This window comes from Rhineura floridana, chromosome 11, assembly GCF_030035675.1.
Source record: "Rhineura floridana isolate rRhiFlo1 chromosome 11, rRhiFlo1.hap2, whole genome shotgun sequence".
In the NCBI taxonomy this organism is placed as follows: domain Eukaryota; kingdom Metazoa; phylum Chordata; class Lepidosauria; order Squamata; family Rhineuridae; genus Rhineura; species Rhineura floridana.
This window is the reverse complement of record NC_084490.1, coordinates 59,436,676-59,455,172: the sequence shown is the minus strand read 5'-3', so window position 1 is coordinate 59,455,172 and position 18,497 is coordinate 59,436,676. Positions and strand designations below refer to the sequence as shown.

The 18,497-nt window shown below is 42.9% G+C and overlaps 1 protein-coding gene across 1 annotated transcript in view; it reads right to left on the bottom strand.

The window, feature by feature from the left end:
* RMND5A (required for meiotic nuclear division 5 homolog A) overlaps positions 1-17,134 on the bottom strand; it is a 29,407-nt gene extending 12,273 nt beyond the window's left edge. Inside the window, exons 1-4 of the mRNA XM_061589395.1 lie at positions 16,683-17,134; positions 11,054-11,196; positions 1,201-1,335; positions 956-1,056 (exon numbers count right to left, since the gene is read on the bottom strand). Of these exons, the coding sequence (XP_061445379.1) occupies positions 956-1,056; positions 1,201-1,335; positions 11,054-11,196; positions 16,683-16,824 (521 nt within the window). The 5' untranslated portion in view covers positions 16,825-17,134. The remainder of the gene's footprint in view (positions 1-955; positions 1,057-1,200; positions 1,336-11,053; positions 11,197-16,682) is intronic.
* Between the last annotated feature and the right edge of the window lie 1,363 nt (positions 17,135-18,497).

The window sequence follows — 18,497 nt, the reverse complement described above, 5'->3', positions numbered from 1 at the left end:
GCACAGCAGATAACCTAGAGAAGGAGGAGTTCCAGAGCATGTGATAGTTTGGAGGAAGGACTGTAGAGGAGGCTCACATGGGCTGATAAGGAAGCAAGACATTCTTATTTCTTAATTCTTATTTATTAAGGAACTTATCTTAACGTGGGCTGGACTTGATTTTGACACTTTAATAGAGAAGGAATCTTCTTTAAAATATTATAAACTGTGCTGAGGCTCTAAAGCAGTGTGGGATAAAGGAAAGTTTGCTTTATTAATATTTAGTTGCTTTTATTAAAAAAAAAAGCAAATTGTTTTATAATCTGCTCCTATACTGCTTAAAATATTTCAGCTACACCGTGGGCCAAGGAAAAGGACTCCGATGGCCCAAACAATCCAGTGGAGGGGGGTGAGCAGAGCGGCAGATTCTGGCTCCTGCTTCAGGGTGAAAGGTGTTGCTTGAGGGGGGGGGCATTTCACCACTGTTTTGCTTCACCAGGAAACATTTGTGCAGCAGTTGTTTTAATAGTATTTTTAATATTGAATGTTATCCATTTATCTCTGTGAGCTGTCCAGACAACAATGTTACTGGTCAGCCAATATATACAGAAGTGCCATAGTGCAGTAGTTCAAAGCAAGCTCTGTCACTTTAAATTTGTGTTAATAGGCTTAGACCTTAACAAGCCAGCTATGCTATTTCGCAAGGCTGATGGCTCCTTACCATTGTTGGAGCACTATCTGCCTCAGCTGGGAGTAGCCAATTCCTGCAGAACATGAACTGGGCAACTCCTGCTGCACGTAAACCCCAGGTGAGTTTAGGGATTTCAGCTCAGCTGGAGCAGGCAACAAATTTAATGAACATTTATTCACCTGTGAACCCCCAACATTAATGAATTTGTTAAAAGGAGAGCCACTTCCAGTATTATTTAGGGGGTTTTTTTTATCTGAAGATTTCTAATAAAGCTGAGTAACTCACTCTAATGCAGGTCTCAAAACTCTAACTTTAAGTGCTTCCAATATTCGGTTGAGCTCCACAAATGGTTGCTTTTGACTTTGATCTATAGAGAGTCCAGACTCCTGAAAAATAAAGTGAGCACACATTCATTCCTTAGTTATTTTTGTAGATGGGCAGAAGAATATTTTCACATCAATATCCCATGATAATATTGGGTAAAGGATTTAGTGTGCTTCCCAAGAATGAAGAATTCTAGCTGTACTTACCTGACAAAGTTCCTCGGCTACATCTAGCATTCCTTGCCGGAAAAAGTGTTCTACCATCACCTCATTCAGAATCCGCTGGCTATCAGCCTGCCAGCATCCATCTATTCCCACACTGCTGATGTCAGAGTCAAAATTCTGTGAAGGAGAAACTGATAATCAATTCTGGAAGAAACAAGCTCTTATATTTTATGTTACCTATAGATATTTTGCCTATCGCCACTCTCAGTTGCTTTTGCTCATTACTGAACTGCCTTGAAACACCTCTTTCTTTTTTTACTTAAAACACACTTTTCAGATCCTTCATTATCTCCTTTGCAGAACAAGGAGACACCATTTTACCGTTCACCTCTTTTCTGGTACTTTTAACATATTTTAGATTAACTAATTTTAAGAAATTAACAATTATTAGGACAAAGCAAGCCATGGGTGTTTAGAGTACCTTCAGTCAGAATATTAAGTTCTTAGGCATAATGTTGGAAAATTTATGCAATATTTTACCAGCCACTCCAGCTTATAGAAGTTTGTTTTAAAAGATTTTTAGGCTGTCCTTCAGCTAAGATATCAGGGTAGTGTACAAAAGCCTGATAAAACACAACTATAAATTATAAAATTACAGAGCAGATGTAAAAATTCAGTGAATCAGATAAAAGCAGCCTTGTATGTAAGTTTTAGTCTGGTAGTCGTAGGCAACAAGGAATAGCATGCTGGCAAGTGCATGTACTGTTGGAGGAGGGACAAGCACTTGGCCCTTCTGCTATATCCAGCACAGAAACCAAGGAGGCTCCAAGAGGTAGGAATCCCCACTTCCTCCATGCCTAGGATAGAAATGCAGTGGACTGTTGGAGGAGGAACTGAACTCTCAGCCCCTCTTCTGCCAGTCCCCACCAGGCTAGTACATGATTTTAGCAGGCCAGTATTTTTGTGGGGTTTTTTTTTTACAAAGCATAATACAGTAAATTAATATCTGTTAAAATCCTGGGCACACCAGAATGACACTGAAGTTGGCAAGAGGTGAGCATCTCTGGGAAGGGCATTCCATAAGCAGGGTGCCACAACTCAAAAAGCCCTCTCTCCCCCAATCACCACCCACCTAACTTCACTTGATAGGGAAATGCACCGGAGAGCCTCACATGATGAATGTGGCATTCAGGCAGGTTTGTGTGGTAGATGGTCCTTTAGGTACCAAAGTCCAAAACCACTTAGCTGCTGCGTTTTGTTTCTGAGAAGTCTACAGAGGCAGCCTCGCATACAGTATAGTTGTTGACAAACGGGTAATAATCAGGGGAGAAAATCTGTTACAAAGAGCCAATAAAAGGCTATTCTGCATTGCCTCTCGAGGACCACATACACAATCCAGCTGAGGTGACACTTGCTGCTATAATGACAATTACTCATTACAAAAATCACATGACAGTCATTTCTCTCCAAGATAGATAGTCTGAGACCATTTCCCCCATCCAAACATGTCTGGGGCAGCTAAACTTTTTTTGGCCCAAGGGCCTTATTCACCCTTGGCCAACCCTCCAGGGGCCATGTGTCAGTGGTATGTTTCCCTCCCACCTCACAAATCTGCCCTGATGGGGATGCAAATCACCTCCTTCTCACTCATCAGACTGATCATCACCTGACTGATCTGATGGGATGGGATTTCAGGACTCTTCTGTGGGCTGAGCAAAGAGCTTTAAACCTCTCCACCCATCCGAGCACCATGTCTACATTAATTCTTTTTACTTTTGCCACTACTGCCAAAATTGGTGTAGTCTTTGGGGTGGGGCTAGAAAAATGGGCTGGCTGGGGGTGGATCAAGCCCCCAGGCTGGATATTGGCCACCCTTATATTAATCAGTTAATCAATTTAAAAAACCCTTTTCATCCAGTTGAAAAAGGTGAATCTGAATAATCAAGCAGTAGACTTTTAAGAATAAGTACTTGCGCTCAAAAACAATACAACAGTGTGATGTTCCTATATTAATGTATATATGGTAAGTGTTGTTGTTTTAGAAGATACATGGTAAGTGGAGTGAAAGAGGAGGGGGAGTGAATGGGCAGTAGAATGCGAGATGATTGGCTGAGTGTTTAAAATGGCTGAAAAGGAAGAGTGAGAGTGGAATCAGGGGGAAGAGAAGAGAACTGAGTGGGTTGCTTGGTGGGGTTTAGAGAGCTGTTTGCCAGGAGGGAGGTGGAGTTTGGATTAGTATTGAGTAAAACCATATGCTTATGTGCCTTAAGAAGAAATCTTGTTAATCTTGTTAGCTTTGCTATCTGTAATAAATACTTAATTTGGTTTACCAAAGGCCTGATCCTTGGCTGGGGTTTCACAGACCAGAAGGGAGGGTAAGGTAAATACCAAGGCTGAAGAGTGACAAATGGTGGCAGCGGGGAAGGGAAGAATAACACCACAAGTATTCAGAGCAAACCAGGATTATCTGCATTGATACAAAGGGATTGGGACAGCTTAAGCACGCAGTCACAGAGGTAACCTGATAGAGAGACTCAGGCAGAGTCTCTGGGAATATGGGTTATAGGACGTGACTGGTGGTGCTGCCTAGCAGGGGGATCTGGTGAGGTCTATGCTAGAGCGGGGAGAGAAACCATAAAAAAGGACAGTCCGGACTGGTGGAGTCCCTGGTGGTGCCTAGTGACAGGCAGTAGCCACGCGCAGGTAGGAACATGACAGGGAGAGCCAGGGAAGGACGCCTCACAAACAGCACTTCTCAACTTGGTGCCCTCCAGATGTTTTGGACTACAATTCCCATAATTCTCAGACAGCATGGCCAATGGTAAGTCCAAAACATCTGGAGGGCACCAGATTGGGGAAGGCTGACTCATAACAACTAGAAGGAACAAGCACTAACTTAGAAGAGGTATTTGTTTATCTGGTCCTGCTAGATTCAAGGCATCACTGAATTCAATAAACGCCAGAGCAGCTTGAAATTTTTGTTGAGATGAAGTGATAGCCAGCGAGACCTTGGCAACCAGAGGGAATAGGAAAATAAAACACTTGGTAAGAGGCTGTGAAGAACATTGTTAGGCGACACAGCCGTTAAACCATAACAACCTTGGTTTTGTTTTGAGAAGATGCTGATATGAAATGGATTTCCATGACTTGCGAGACAATATACTGTAAGGGTTTTACATTTCCCCTGAGAAATCCTAAGCAAGTATGAAGGGAGGAAAAGTTCTCGTGTCTACCTCTGGGCTCCACTGAAAAACTGATGTAAAGGTTTGGTCTCTTCTCAAATCACTATAAGGAGGGATCCACACCTTTCAAGAAAGAGGACACAACAGCCAGCCAGCCAACAGGTGCAGCTATATGCAGCATGCAGTTGCCATGCTACACCTGTTGCTCTCCTGCCTGCTGTGCAGCTATCCAAGCCCCATTCATGAACAGAATGGATTGCAACCTCCACAGCCTCATGAAGCTATCAGAATCTCCCACCACTGATGTGGTTCAGTAAAAGCTGTCACTGTTCCAGCCGTATCTAAGTTGTGCGAGTCAGCAAATGGCTTCCTTTGTTATTCACCTCAACTGTGTTCAGAATGGGACATACATTGGAATGAGGGCTGGGCTCCTCCTCCAGTGCACCGCACCATGGCGGAGTGCCTGCAACTTGGCCTGCACCAAGGGTGGGGGACCTGCGGTCCTCTGGATGTTGCTGAACCAACTCCCATCAACCTCAACCAGCATGGCCAGTGATCTGGGATGATGGGAGTTATAGTCCAGCAACATCTGAAGTGCCACAGGTTCTCCGTCCCTAGCCTAACCTACATGACCAAAGTACCAGCAAGGGTGACAGCAGTGGTCCCAGAAACTCACCGCCTTCCTACTTCTCTTTGTTTTCTTCTGCTTCTAATAAACCAAGCAACAGAGGGATTTAGGGTCAGGGGAAAATGGGGAAAGGCCTGTTGGGACAACACCAAGCAGGCAATGGCACTCAAACAAACAAGCATGGGGCAGCATGTTTGTATGGGATTAAGGGGGTTGGGTGGACTCAAGGCAATGCACTAGGTGGGACCTCTGCTCCATTTACTACTCTCACTGACTGGCAATGGCAGTACATGCTCTCTGCTGCACCTGTGGGCGGGCACAGCTCCTCTAAGCTTCTTCTAGTGAAAGACTTTATCCAGAGGGCTAACCTGAGATCTCACATGTAACTGTGATCCACTGGGGCTACATTCCCACATAAAGCCCCCTACGCTCTTAATCTATATGGCTAGGTCAAGGGAGGGGGGCTGCAAAAGCCTATCATGAATCCTTCTCTTATGCATGACTATGGTTAGGGAGCTCCTCTGTGAGGTGGGAGGTACGGGCACTGCTTCCTCCAATCTTTTTTTTAAAAAAACACATACAGCGTTATTGTCGCTAACAATGCAGGCAAAATGTGAGATTTGCCTTCTGTTGGCCCAGGGCAGGGCTTGATCCACCATATCTAGCTTCCCACATTACTGCTTTTCCCCACTAAGCTACCAGACAAGTTCTGGTACTGGCCCCTATGAGATGCCTGTTGTGACAACCACTCTTCCTTGTACCTGAAGCCACCTCCCTTGCAACCAGCTTTTTCCTCTTCTCTAGGCAGCAACAGGACTGCATTGTTTCGAGTACTTTGATGAGTGCCTGTGTGGGAGCGCTGTGTCCCTGGTGGGACTTGAATCCTCCTTGGGAGCCTGTGCTTTCTTCATGCAAGAGCTCTGGAATGAACGGGATGCTCCAACAAGAATGTCTATCCTTCCCTCACTGTGTGGCCCCATGTCTCTGCCTGGCAAAAGAGCGGTTGTTTGCAGGCTATGTTTGTGCCGCAAGTGGACTTGCAACTCTGTCTGCAGGGAGCTCTGGAGAGTGACGCTATTGGTGACAGTTGCTGGGCTCCGGCTCCCTGCACCACAGTTGTGGGCACTAGGGAAGGTGCTAGATCTCATGACTGCTGAACTGGGCTTCAAATATGTGCTGGAGGTGGTTATGCTATGGGCCCATTCAACTGTTGTGTGCAGTGGCTGGTTCCTTCCTTTTTTTAAAGATGTATTTTATATTTTTAATAATGTTGCAAACTCCCCAGGGGACTCCGTTAATGAGCAATATACAAATTTAACGAATAAAACAATGCTGCTGCTGCTGAACAGATGACATGGGGGTGCCAGTGGCATGCAACAGGTGGTAACATCGTCTTGGATACTGGGGCAGCGTCAGAGTCGCTACATTATCCCTTGTAGGAAGTAGTAGGGTTTTACTGCTTACAGTGTGTAAGAGCTTAATGACATCACCCTAGGATAACCAACATAGCAGCTACTGGTACAGCAGGACCATTAGACTGTTCTGTTAAACACAGGAACTAGGATAACGGATAGATGCACTTGGACAGGCTAGTTACATGAAAGGCCATGAAACAACTAAGTTACAAAACTTGTCTAAATATCTTGAACAATGGACTGTGTTGCCATGAAGAACCCCCCCCTTTTTAGATACAAGAATTCTTCTTTAATAACTTTTTAGACCCAAGGAATCAAAAATAGGTTAAATTGCCTCTCTAAACACATAAGGGATGGTTTGTTCTTATGTAGTCAGAAGGCGTGAGCTATGCATTGCCAAAACAGCCCATATGGTATATGGGCTGAAATTTCCTCTCCTCTGATAGGAAAGACTCTCACCTTCCCTGCCCCCAGTGTGATCCTGTGAACTCTCCCATTTAGCATTGACTAAAGGTGAGGTGGCATCAACATTCTGTGGCATCCCATACCATGCTTGGGCTTTGTGCAAATGGAGCAAAGCAAGAAAGGTACGTGAGTGCACATCATCTCAGATATGAGACGCAGGATTATCCCAGAGGTTGATCCTACCTGATCATGTGAAAATCTGCTTGATTGGCTCTTTATAATTAAAGGCAGAAACTCAGTCTCTGCCTCCTAAGAGCTTATTGGTTTAAGAAACTCCCTCCAACCCCATCACTGGGCTAAAGGTTCAAAATAGGAACTATTTTATTATTTAAAAACATTTCTACCCACTTTCTACCCACTCAAGGCAACTCTCACAATAAAAATACAATAAAATACAAAATTACCATTACAATAGAAGGGTAAAATAGTAGGGAACAAAACCAAGAAAAAACCTAGGTTAAAATCTTAGCCAGTTGGCTACATTACATCAGAAGGCTACCAATGAAGGAGTGAGGGGCTTCTCTAGGAAAGACGTTCCAAAGCCTAGGTGCAGCAATGGAGAAGGTCCTCTCCTGCATCCCAAACAAATGCAATTCAGATCTTGGCAGAATGAGATGCTCTCCAGAAGATCTTAGGAAGCAGACAGGCTCATATGGGAGAAGATACTCCAGGAGAGGTAGCCTTGTCCCAACATAGTTTAGGGCTTTAAAGGACATAACCAACACTTTTAATTGAGCTCAGACACAAGCCAGCAGCCACACAAAGCAGTTGTAGTAAGGGAGTTGTGCGGTCCTGATAACCAGAAATGTGTCTGCTGTTTTGGAATTCAAAACTGCTTTCTCTCATATAGGCTCTGTGAGTATCAAAATTCTTGAGGCTTTATTGAGCATATGGCAAGAGCAGATGGACCCTTTTGTTTTATTCCTGTCTGTTCCGAATCTCTTTTTCGTTTCCCTGCTTTGTATAGTGCCCTAGTAAACTGCCTTAATATGAATCTCACAGAATCATAGAAGTGTAGAGTTGGAAAGGGCCGATAAGGCCATCGAGTCCAACTCCCTGCTCATAGCAGGAATCTGTGCCCTGACTGCTGAAGGTGCTGTCCAGAAATTTGTTCTACCCACCTGGTGGCTCTACCATGCTATGAGAATATGCACAGGGGAAACAGGGAAGAATAGATAAAAGTCTCGCTCAGCAGTGAATGAGAAGATGGGCTGGCTTTCATCACACATCTTCTTTCTAGAACCTAATCTTCCTCCAAAGTAAGTAATTTATTATTGTTAAAAGTTACATTTTTCTTTTTTCCATACAACAGACCTCCACACGTTTTCCCACCTCTTTTGCTCTTCCACCCTCTAATTAAACAAACTCCAGTATAACAAACTACAGTGTGTGTGTAACAATGCTGCATTCTGCATTATATCTCTTCCCCATTTCTAATGGGTTTCATATATTATTCTGCAAACAGCTCCAGCATTCTGCACTTTCTCCTCCTTTTGCTGTTTATTAAATAGGATCTGATCACGGACTACCGAATGTAGGCCTTGCATGTATCCCTCAACTTTTGGTGGGCTGTGAGATTGCCAGCACTCTAGGATTATTCATTTTGCTATCAACCTAGCTGTATGGAGCCCTCTCCCCTGTTCTTCCTCCAACTCCCACCTCGCAGGTACGTGGCCTATTATGGCATTTATGTCTTCTATCAGCAGGGAGTATCTAAGATCATATTAATTCTCACTTGGGCCTCTTTCCCAAAAGGTGCTGTTACAGGGCATCTCCAAAGAAGATGTGTCAGATCTCCCTGTGAATATCTCCAGCAGTTATCAACAGGCATTATGCCTCTATTTTTCAAACATGCTGTTATCGATAGGCTGAATGCAAAATCTTTTGCTGCTTTAGTCTTAATATAATATTTAAAGTGGCACATTTTTTTACAGAAGGCTTGTTTCAAATGTGAAGGCTATATTTTAACTTTGAATTCTTTATTCCACTTGTTTCTCATAGGGTCCAAATTGGGAAATATGGTTTACAGAAACACATGGCCACCTACAGCAGAAGCCTGCCAGATTTTTTTTTTTTTTTAAGACTACAACTCCCATCATCCCTGAGCCTTGGCCATGCTTGCTGAGGCTGATGGGAGTTGGAGTCCAACAACACCCGGAGGGCCAGATTCCCCATCCCAGACCTAGGGTAAGCCAGCTGTAAAAAGCCTGGGGAGTCTGCAGCACTGAGGGCATCGGGCCTAAATTTTGCAACTAACCTGTGTTTGAGCAGTATATACTACCATCCTGAAGTGTCGCAAAAGCTTTACACTTATCCTGAATCAAAATTTGTGATAAATGTCAAATGCCTCCTCCACTCATAAATTCTTTCTTACAGGTGATAAACAAGGAAGGAAGCTAGTGGCAATCTACACTGCAATAATAGGTCACAGTTGCCCACTATCATTATTTGTATATTCTGCTGCTCCACTATTGACCTTAGTACAGTTTACCTCAGATTCCATCTCATTTAAAACGTGATTGTAGCAGGCAAAGAGTGAGCCATCAAGGCCTGTTCACGAGCATTTTCCTCACAAAAAAGATCTGCTACTTCCATACATTACAAACAGCACTAAAGATGCACTCCTAAATGCATATCGCTGGGAGTAAGTTCCCTTCAACTCAACAGGACTTGCTTCTGAGTAGACATGCATAGGATTGTGCTGAAAGCTATCTTTTAGTATACCTCCTTAGACGAGAGTTATTTTCATTATTTCAAAATAAATGAAACATGGGGATGGAGAATGGAACATAGGGTGGAGAATATTTACTAAAGTACCCCTCAAGCTATTTCTGTATCCAGAGTGAGCAAAAAAGCTTTAGAAGTTTTCCCACAAAATTATTTTAAAAAGTTATTTATATTAATTCTCAGTTGTGTGTATATATATATATGTATATTATATAGTATTTTATGTATTTTAATTGTATTTTATGTATTTTAATGTTTTGTGATTTTATTGTTTACAATTTTATTATGTACGTGTTTGATTTTATTTTTGTAAGCCGCCCTGAGTGCCCTATTACAGGGTAGAAGGCCGGGATAGAAATATTTGAAATAAATAGATAATAAATAAATAAATATAAAACGTTTCTCTTATCAGTCATACCCTGGGCATATCCAATGAAGTGTTCCCTTAACTACACATAAGAAATCTGGAACAGGCCACAGGACTGAGTTTTCCTTTTTCCATCCCTCTCTGGTGCACATTCCCCCAACCAGCAATTAAATCAAGCCTGTTCCCATGATAACTAGCTTCAAACCTGGTTAAGTGGGGAACTGTGGTTAGCAACTGCAGTGATGCAAATGTAACTGCAGTTAAGGCTATTGAGGGATGTCACACCAGGGAGAGGAAGGGATAGGGGAAAGAGTGTGTATACCTATGCCCTACATCTGATCTCTTAACCATGATTAAAAGATCATACCAATTTGTTTGTACTGGCTGTCCACGTATACACTGCAGTCAACCCAAAAACGTATGTCAGCACTTGCTTGCCTTCCTTTGTGCTTTATTTGGCCTAACAGCCAAACCTACCTAAACAGGGAAGAATTAGTACAAGTGTCTTTCAGCGCGCACACGGGGTGGGTGGGTACTGTTTATTCATTATTTGAACATTATTTCACTTCATGAAGCATTCTGGTTTACAGCCGTGACCTTCAAAGTGTTGAGAAGGCATCTGAAGATGTTCAGTATGTTACAGAAATACTAAATGACCTGCATACAAATTAAATGGATGGAGGAAAATAAAGACCTAAAACCTACTTTCTTGATAAAGCTAGCGAAAAAAGGTAGGACTCCTAATAAAGAAATGATGAATACATAGTTGTTACTAGTAAAGAGACATCAGGTACATGAAGCTTGTTAGTAAAGAAATATATTCATAATATATAGCCATATTGCCGCCTTGTAGTCTATTACATTCTGTTTTGGAAGCCATCATAAAATGTAGCTTGAAAAGCTTTACCTCCATGGGCACAATCCATGGGTGTATCTCTTATGCAAGCCCCACTGAAATGAATGCAAAGTTGTACAAGAGAACAAAATCCAGTCAACAGTGTCCCGATTTCCACCAAACAGCACTTTTACTCACATTAAATTTTAAACACAGACGAGCTTTAAAAAACAATCACTAAACATTGAGATACGATAAAATTAACGTTATAAATACCTTGTCAATAGCTTTCCCAACACGGGAAACACTACTGTGAATGTCTTTATGATCTGAGGCCAATTTTTGAACAGTGTCCTTTATTCGTTTGCAACACTGGGTCATAACAAGCGATATTGTCCCTGATAGATCTCCATCTTGATCTAGACAGGAAGGGTGGGGGGGAGAATGAATTGCATTACGGACAAAGAATGCTAATTCCCAAGAAATGAAATCTTTGGAATCAAAAGGGCAAGCACCATCAGTTTTAATTTCCGCTCCAAAGAGTTGCAAAGAGTTTGAAAATGGATTGCAAGATGTACTGCAGGGACGGGAAACCTGTGTTCCTCCAGGTGGACGCCCTTTGGGAGGAAAGGCGGGATATAAATGTAATAATACTAATAATAAATAAATAAATGCTATAACTCCAACCATCCCTGGCCACAAGCCATGCTTGGCTACGGCTGAAGGGAGCTGAGAGTCCAATGGCATCTGGAGGGCCGTAGGCTCCCCACCTCTGATGTCATGGACTGTTATTTCTGAAGGACTGGCTAGCAAGTTATATTCTAGAAAAAAATAACATTATAATCTGAAGTCGGCTTCATTGTGGCCCTGTACTAATTGCATTACTTCAGAATATCACTAAATAGTTGCTTTCCTGGAAAAGCAGTTCTTCCAAAGTGGTCTCTTCGAGTGCATACCAGCAGTCATTACTGTGACAAGACACATCAGCTATACAAGTGGCTATGAGATTCTGTCTAGCATCTGAATCTCGGGATGCAAAAGGCCTGCTTCAGAGGACCTCACTTACATTCCCTTCATTCATTTCAACCCTCTCACAACTTGAAAGGACCAAAGAGAGGTGTAATTGGACTGCAACACTGTGGAAGAACTTTGTAGGCAACTATGAAATCTCAGTTTAATCTCTGAGAGGTCTTGCCCAGTCACACTAATTAAGATATAAACAGCAGAGTTGCTCACTCCCAAATAAGGTGTCACATGCAATGAGAAAAAGCACAGCTTTGTGAAGGTGGGTGCAAATGTAAATGTACTGCCTTCAAGTCGATTCTGATTTATGGCGTCCAGAGCTGTGGAGTCGGTACGCCAAACCTTTGACTCGGACTCGGACTCCTCTATTTTTCTACTGTCCGACTCCGACTCCACCCAAAATTGCTTCCAACTCCACAGCCCTGGAAAGGGCTGTAAATGTCTTTTTAAATTGGAAGCTCTCATAGGAGCATTTTTATCGCTGCCTTCATATGCACTGATCTTGGCATCACAGCATTTGTCTTCATCTGGGTCCTGTGTCATACACTGACACACAAAATGTTTTCCATCTTGAGTTATGGTGAAATGCTCAACTACAGCTGACTTCATGGGAAGCTTCTTTGACATTTTGAATTTATATTTTAAAATATTTGTTAATCAAAATTTATTTTGAAGTTGGAGTCGGTACATTTCTACCGACTCCGACTCCACCCAAACTTGCTTCTGACTCTGACTCCACGACTCCAACTCCACAGCCCTGATGGCGTCCAATGTAGAGTAAGGCACCTGTCTTCTTTCTTGGCAAGGATGTATTGCACATACCATTTCATACTTGCAATTCTGATTTCCTGGGTATAGCACTAATATTCAATTACTGTTCTGCCTTTAGTCAGGAAAATTATATTTAACAGAACCATACTGAAATAAGGCTTTAAAAATAAGAGTAAAGATTTGGAAATCTATGGCTAACATTTAAAGACACGTAGAGCTCAACACACCTAACTCAAGGGGAGAGGGTAAACAACGCAAAGATCCTTATGCAGATGTCTAGGAAAAAATACTGGTAACATCCTCTGAAAGTTAGAAATATGGTTCTATGAATGACAATTTGTTCCATGTGTTTTAAGGTAATTGGTCCTTTTTTAATCAGTGTGACACTGTGGCACCATACCCCATTTGCCAACACAGTGTGCCACACACACAAGTAGGGTTGGGCAAGAGTTTCTTCTTGGGGATATCCCAGAGAAACCCTCTGGCTTAGTTCAGCGCAACAGCCTGCCCCTTGTGCAGACTCACAGGAGGGTATGGGTGGAGTCTTCATCCCCTTATTAAACTGCGGGTCTCTTCTCTTAGCAGGTTAGCAGCAGCACAGCAGCTAGAGATGGCTCAAGGATCTGCAACACTCAGTGGAAGAGACGTTGACTAAGGAGTTTATGCAGAACTAAAGTGAGCTGTTACAGTGCTGCAAGATGCATTAGTGACTTTGTCAGTATGTCAGATGCTAAGAAGACTGGCAATGCTCCTGGGAAATTAATCATAATAATTATTCAAAGATGAAGGCTAACAAAACAAGAACTTTTAGGAGAGACTGGTGTTACACAGCCTGTTCTTATGATCTGATAATCAACGATGAGCGTCTGTACTACCGGGGAATGTCAAGAAGGGCCTATCAAGTCAGCTGTAGTCTAGTAAGCACAGTGACTTGAAAGCAAACTGCATAAGAAAAATCAATAGGAATTGCTGACCACATAAATACATTTGGGATAATGGGGTTAGTATCTTTTTTATTATTAATCTGCAGAGGCTCTAGGGCTGTCTTCTGCAATCTGGACCTTCCAGATGTTTTGCACTACCACCCCCATCATCCCTGACTGCTGGCCATGCTGGCTGGGGCTGAGGGGAAGTGTAATGCAAAACATCTGGAAGGCACCAGATTGGGGAAGGTTTCTCTAGGGATACCCTTTAACACTGGTCGGGGTGGGAATGGGAGAGGGAAGACAGGTTATGTGGAGGGAGCTGTAAAGGAGGTCAAGTCCATGTCAGAAAGGCCCAGGGTTCAGTTAAACAGGAGGTTGCTCAGTCTAACTTGCCTTATTCGTCTTGCTTTCAGAGAAGCTCTGTCAAACAGAGCAGTCCCCTGACTCATAGGGCATCCAGAACAAGGCAAGTACAGAGAATGTTTGCCTCCTCTCCAAAATAAAGGACTGCATTCATCCACTCTGTTTTAAAATCACAAGGAACAATAGGTTTCTGACCAAGAATAACTGAAATTAGAAAAAATAAAAAGCAACTGTAGAAAAAAAACCAAGAGTTAAACTAGTCAAAGCACTATAGAAGGTACAAGAATCTCAAGTGCTGGCATCCTGTCCAGTATTTGAAAAGAAGAGGGAAGCACAAACTGCTCTACCAGGTCTTTTCTCCATATGTATCTGTTGTGTCCTGTTCTTCACCCACTACTTCTGTTTTGCTACACGCCATTCCCATCAGCTGTTTTCTCTGTCACATACTCAAACATAGAGCTGTGTTTCACTAGCTAATCAAAATGCAGAGGTATCTGCCTCTAGAGTTACTGGGGTACTAGATAACTGCCTACATATCCTCTCATTTAGCTACAAAATTCTGCCTGCCTTTTGGGGATTTAGCCTCAGTTCAAGTGTGTAAATGGCCCCAATCAGCCACTCACCATTCTTTTTGTGTGAACTGGTCACAGTTCCCAGTTTTCAAGCAATAATGAAAATAGTATGGGCTATGTCAGCCCCAACATAGAAATACTCATTCATAAAATTGGTGCCGCCATTTCATAAAATGCACACTCCTTCTGGTAACTATCCAGGAATTTTATAAGTGTGAACTGGGTCTCCATGTATTTATTATCATTATTATATTTGCTTTCAGTTCCAAATTGTTCAATCTCCTCTTATAAGTCTTCAATAATAACTTTTAAAAGTTCCTGTTAAATAAGCATCCCCATCTAAATGTATTTACTTGGCGGTAAGTACCAATAAAAACAGTATTTCTACATAAAATGCTTAATCCCAAAGTGCCTCACTGAAAACTGGCACAGAATTGCACACACATGTTCTTATCAGTTCCAGCAGAATCTCTGTGTGTGTGCATGTGCACCAACTGTACATTAGACTCGGAAAGTCTGTAAATGTGTTATTGTAGACTTCATTTACCTTGCTCTCTGGGCTGTTCGTTTAGGATCCACCAATGACTAATACCATTATTACTCAGTGTGAAAGAGTAAACTTATCTGCCAATGTGGAAATAGATTAATCCTTCCTTTTTACTCATGGGTGCGCAATTAAAAGAGGCCAGGGAGGGCAGGATATATTCATCACTGTCCAAAACAAAACACTGTATTTTTGGTAAATCCCCTTTCCTTTGAAAACTCAGGCTCCACCTTTATCTCCAAACATAGTTCTTTAGTGAAAATTAATATGCAGCTCAATATGTAGCTCTTTTTGCTCAATCAACAATAAAGTCAAAAACTGATGTATGAGAACAGGGAAAATTACCCTCCAAATAATATAGGAAAACCATACTAATGGTTACTTAAATATAGTTCTTAGGAAATCGTATCCTAAAATACAGCAGTAGTTTTGTCTACATCATCTCTTTAAATTTGACCAACAGTGGCCAAAGGAGGAAAGTCTGACCCACTGCCTGTTCATATTAATTACGAGTATGCAGAATAAGGGTTGATAACTGGAAGCTCCTGGGCCAAATCCAGCCTTTGAGATATATTAAGTGACCCTCCAGCTGGTAGCCTAAAGGCAAAAGGTAAAAGACTCAAAAGATGAAAGGGATATAGACGACCAAAACAGCAACAAGTAACTGTAGGAATTGGGGGTTGAGGTGCAAGTCCACCACCCCATACTCACTTCTTAGAGCAGCCTTCCAGAGAAACTACTTGATGAGTAGGAGTATAGAATTTGTCCGAAGATGCTAAGCCCCATGAATCATATCCTGGCAATTTAATGCCATGTGATTTGTCATGTCTATTTCTGAGGCTCTCTTTCTTCTGCAATCATTTGCAGGGGGTAAGGGGAGAAGGAGGGATTATACAGCCTTCTCATCTTGTTACTAAATGTGACATATGATGTGTTCCAGACAACCAGTCTTTTGGGTAGTGCCAAAAGGAAGGCAGGAGCATGGGGAGGGCAGACTACAGTAACATAAAAACATTGTCTGTAAAAGAGACTAGCCCTCTGAGGAAGGCATAGTCCAGTAAGGGATCCTAAGAGAAACCAAGACCACACTGAACATATGCCATTCTGAGAGTGGCAAAAGAAAGCTGTGTCTCCTATATCCATCTAGGAATGAACCTGGTCAACACACATGCAGACTATATTCGGGGGGGGGGCACTCACAAGAGCTGAGAAGATGCGGGGAGGATACAGGAGTGCACTGAATGATACGGGGTGGGGAAGAGTGAGAGACACTGAGACAGGCACAGAGTTACCATCTTTTCTACATGACCCTGCTTCTGTACATCTAACAGCAGCCTGATCCACAGAAATTTAGTAGATTCCTTCACACAGAGGTAAAGGCTCTTTCCGTACAACACATATAAGATCTTTCCAAGTATGCATCTAAAATATAAAGTGTAAACAAAACAAACCGGTGTTAGCAAACTCGCATATGGTACCAGCACATTGGTCACAGAGTCGAAATTAGTTGCAACTCCCGGCCGAGCACAGACTCTGTAATAAACCCCAGTGTGTTGTTATACGATATATAAAATAGCCCGTACAGCGGGGGAAGCTTCACCGGCTGAATTCCCGCCCGCCTGCCAGGCTCCTGTTAAAGGCATAGAGCGAGACTACCAGAAAGAAGACCAGGGGGCAACCCTCGTTACGAGGGAACGCAAACATACTCTCGCTCTGAAGGATCTCACGGCGCAGTCCCGCCACGTACTGGATCAGCTCCTCCAGGCTCCGCTCGCACAGCTGCCCGTAGCCCGAGAACTTCTGCAGCACCTTCTCCAGCTCGCGCTCCACCGTCACGCACTGGTCCATCGTCTCTTCCCCAGGCGCCTGCCTGCCCGCCCGCCCGCCGACAGCCCACGGCTCTAGTGACCGACCGATCGACTAGACGAGACTGAACCGAGAACCTGTACGAACAGGGAAGGAAGGTTGGCCGGTTGTTTTTTTGCAGGCAGCGCGCAAGACAAGTGGGGTCCTTTTCGGCGAAGGGTTGAAGCTGCGACACAGGCATTACCCCAAACACTTCAGAGGGCCTCAAGGAACACCTGTGAGGTTGGATAGGTTGTACGCTCAGAAATAGGAAATAATTAAAGTACCACGCCCCATTGCTTGGAGATGAAAATTCCTGGTTCCTTTAGATACTATTCTTCTCCTCCCAAGACGGAAGTGGCGGCTCATAAAGCACAACGAAGAAATTCAGGCTTTCAACGTAAATGTGGTTGAGCACCACCCAAAAGTAACAGCAAAGACAGGAATTCCTGCTTTGTAACATCAGTCTTATTTCACGAGAAAATGTATTCATTTTGGTGAATTTTAAAACAGTTTTCCCCATTGTTTCTACAGACAACTGTCACTTCCGTCCCAAAGAGACCAAAAAAGGTTATAAAAGAAACTCGGGAATTAGAAGATCCGTGTGAATCTTTAAACTATACGTCTATTGTTTTACCCTTTGAAAGGTGTCGAGATGCATTCAGGCAGCAGCTTAGACGCCTAAGACTGTCGTCTCCTAAGGATCCTGCTGGGAACTTCTGAACAAACAGTTACTCAGTTCTGCATAAACACAGTCTGGGTAGGCGGTGTTTGAAAGGAGCCTCTTTGAAGAGACGCTTTTGGTGGGCCGGTTTGTTTACTATTAGACGTCATAGGCAAACCGATGAGGAAAGCGGTTCTTGGGGTCCTCCTGCCATGGGTTCAGCTTCCGTCGCGTGCAGAGGCCATGGGGGGCGGGCAGGGCAGGTAGATTGCTTGTTTCTGTTTGGATAATTGGATTTTAAAGCTGCTGTGCTGCGCCGGGGCTTTTAGTGGGTTCACAATCCTAAAGTGCATAGCAATGAGTGCCCACTGGGGAGCCACCACTGAGAAGACCCGTTGTTGTGATGCCACCCTCCACACCTCCCTCAAAGGCGGCACATGGGGAAGAGCCTCACATGATGAACACAGAGTCCAGGTTGGCTCATGTGGTGAGGGGCAGTCCTAGTGGTATTGGATTCCTGAGCTGCATAAGACTTTATAGGTCAAAACCAGCACTTAGAATTTGGCCTGCAAACTGGTTGGTAGAGAGTGCAGCTGTGCAGGAATTGGTGTTATGTGTTCTGCGCGTGTTGTCCCAATCAGCAATCTGACCATTAAGGTCTGCACCAGTTGCAGTTTCTCAACCATCTTCAAAAGTAGCCCCATATATAACACATTTGCAATTATTTATTAAATATATTTCCTGCCCTTCCCAGAAGGAGCTCAGGGTGGCAAACAAAACACTAAAAGCACTCTAAAACATCTTAAAAACAGACTTTAAAATATATTAAAACAAAATATCTTTAAAAAAAAATTAAAAATCTTTTTAAAAAAGCTTTACAAACATCTTAAAAACCAATTCCAACACATATGCAGACAGGGATAATGTCTCTACTTAAAAGGCATGTTTAAAGAGGAAGGTCTTCAGTAGGTGCTGAAAAGATAGCAGATATGGTGACTAATATTTAAGGGGA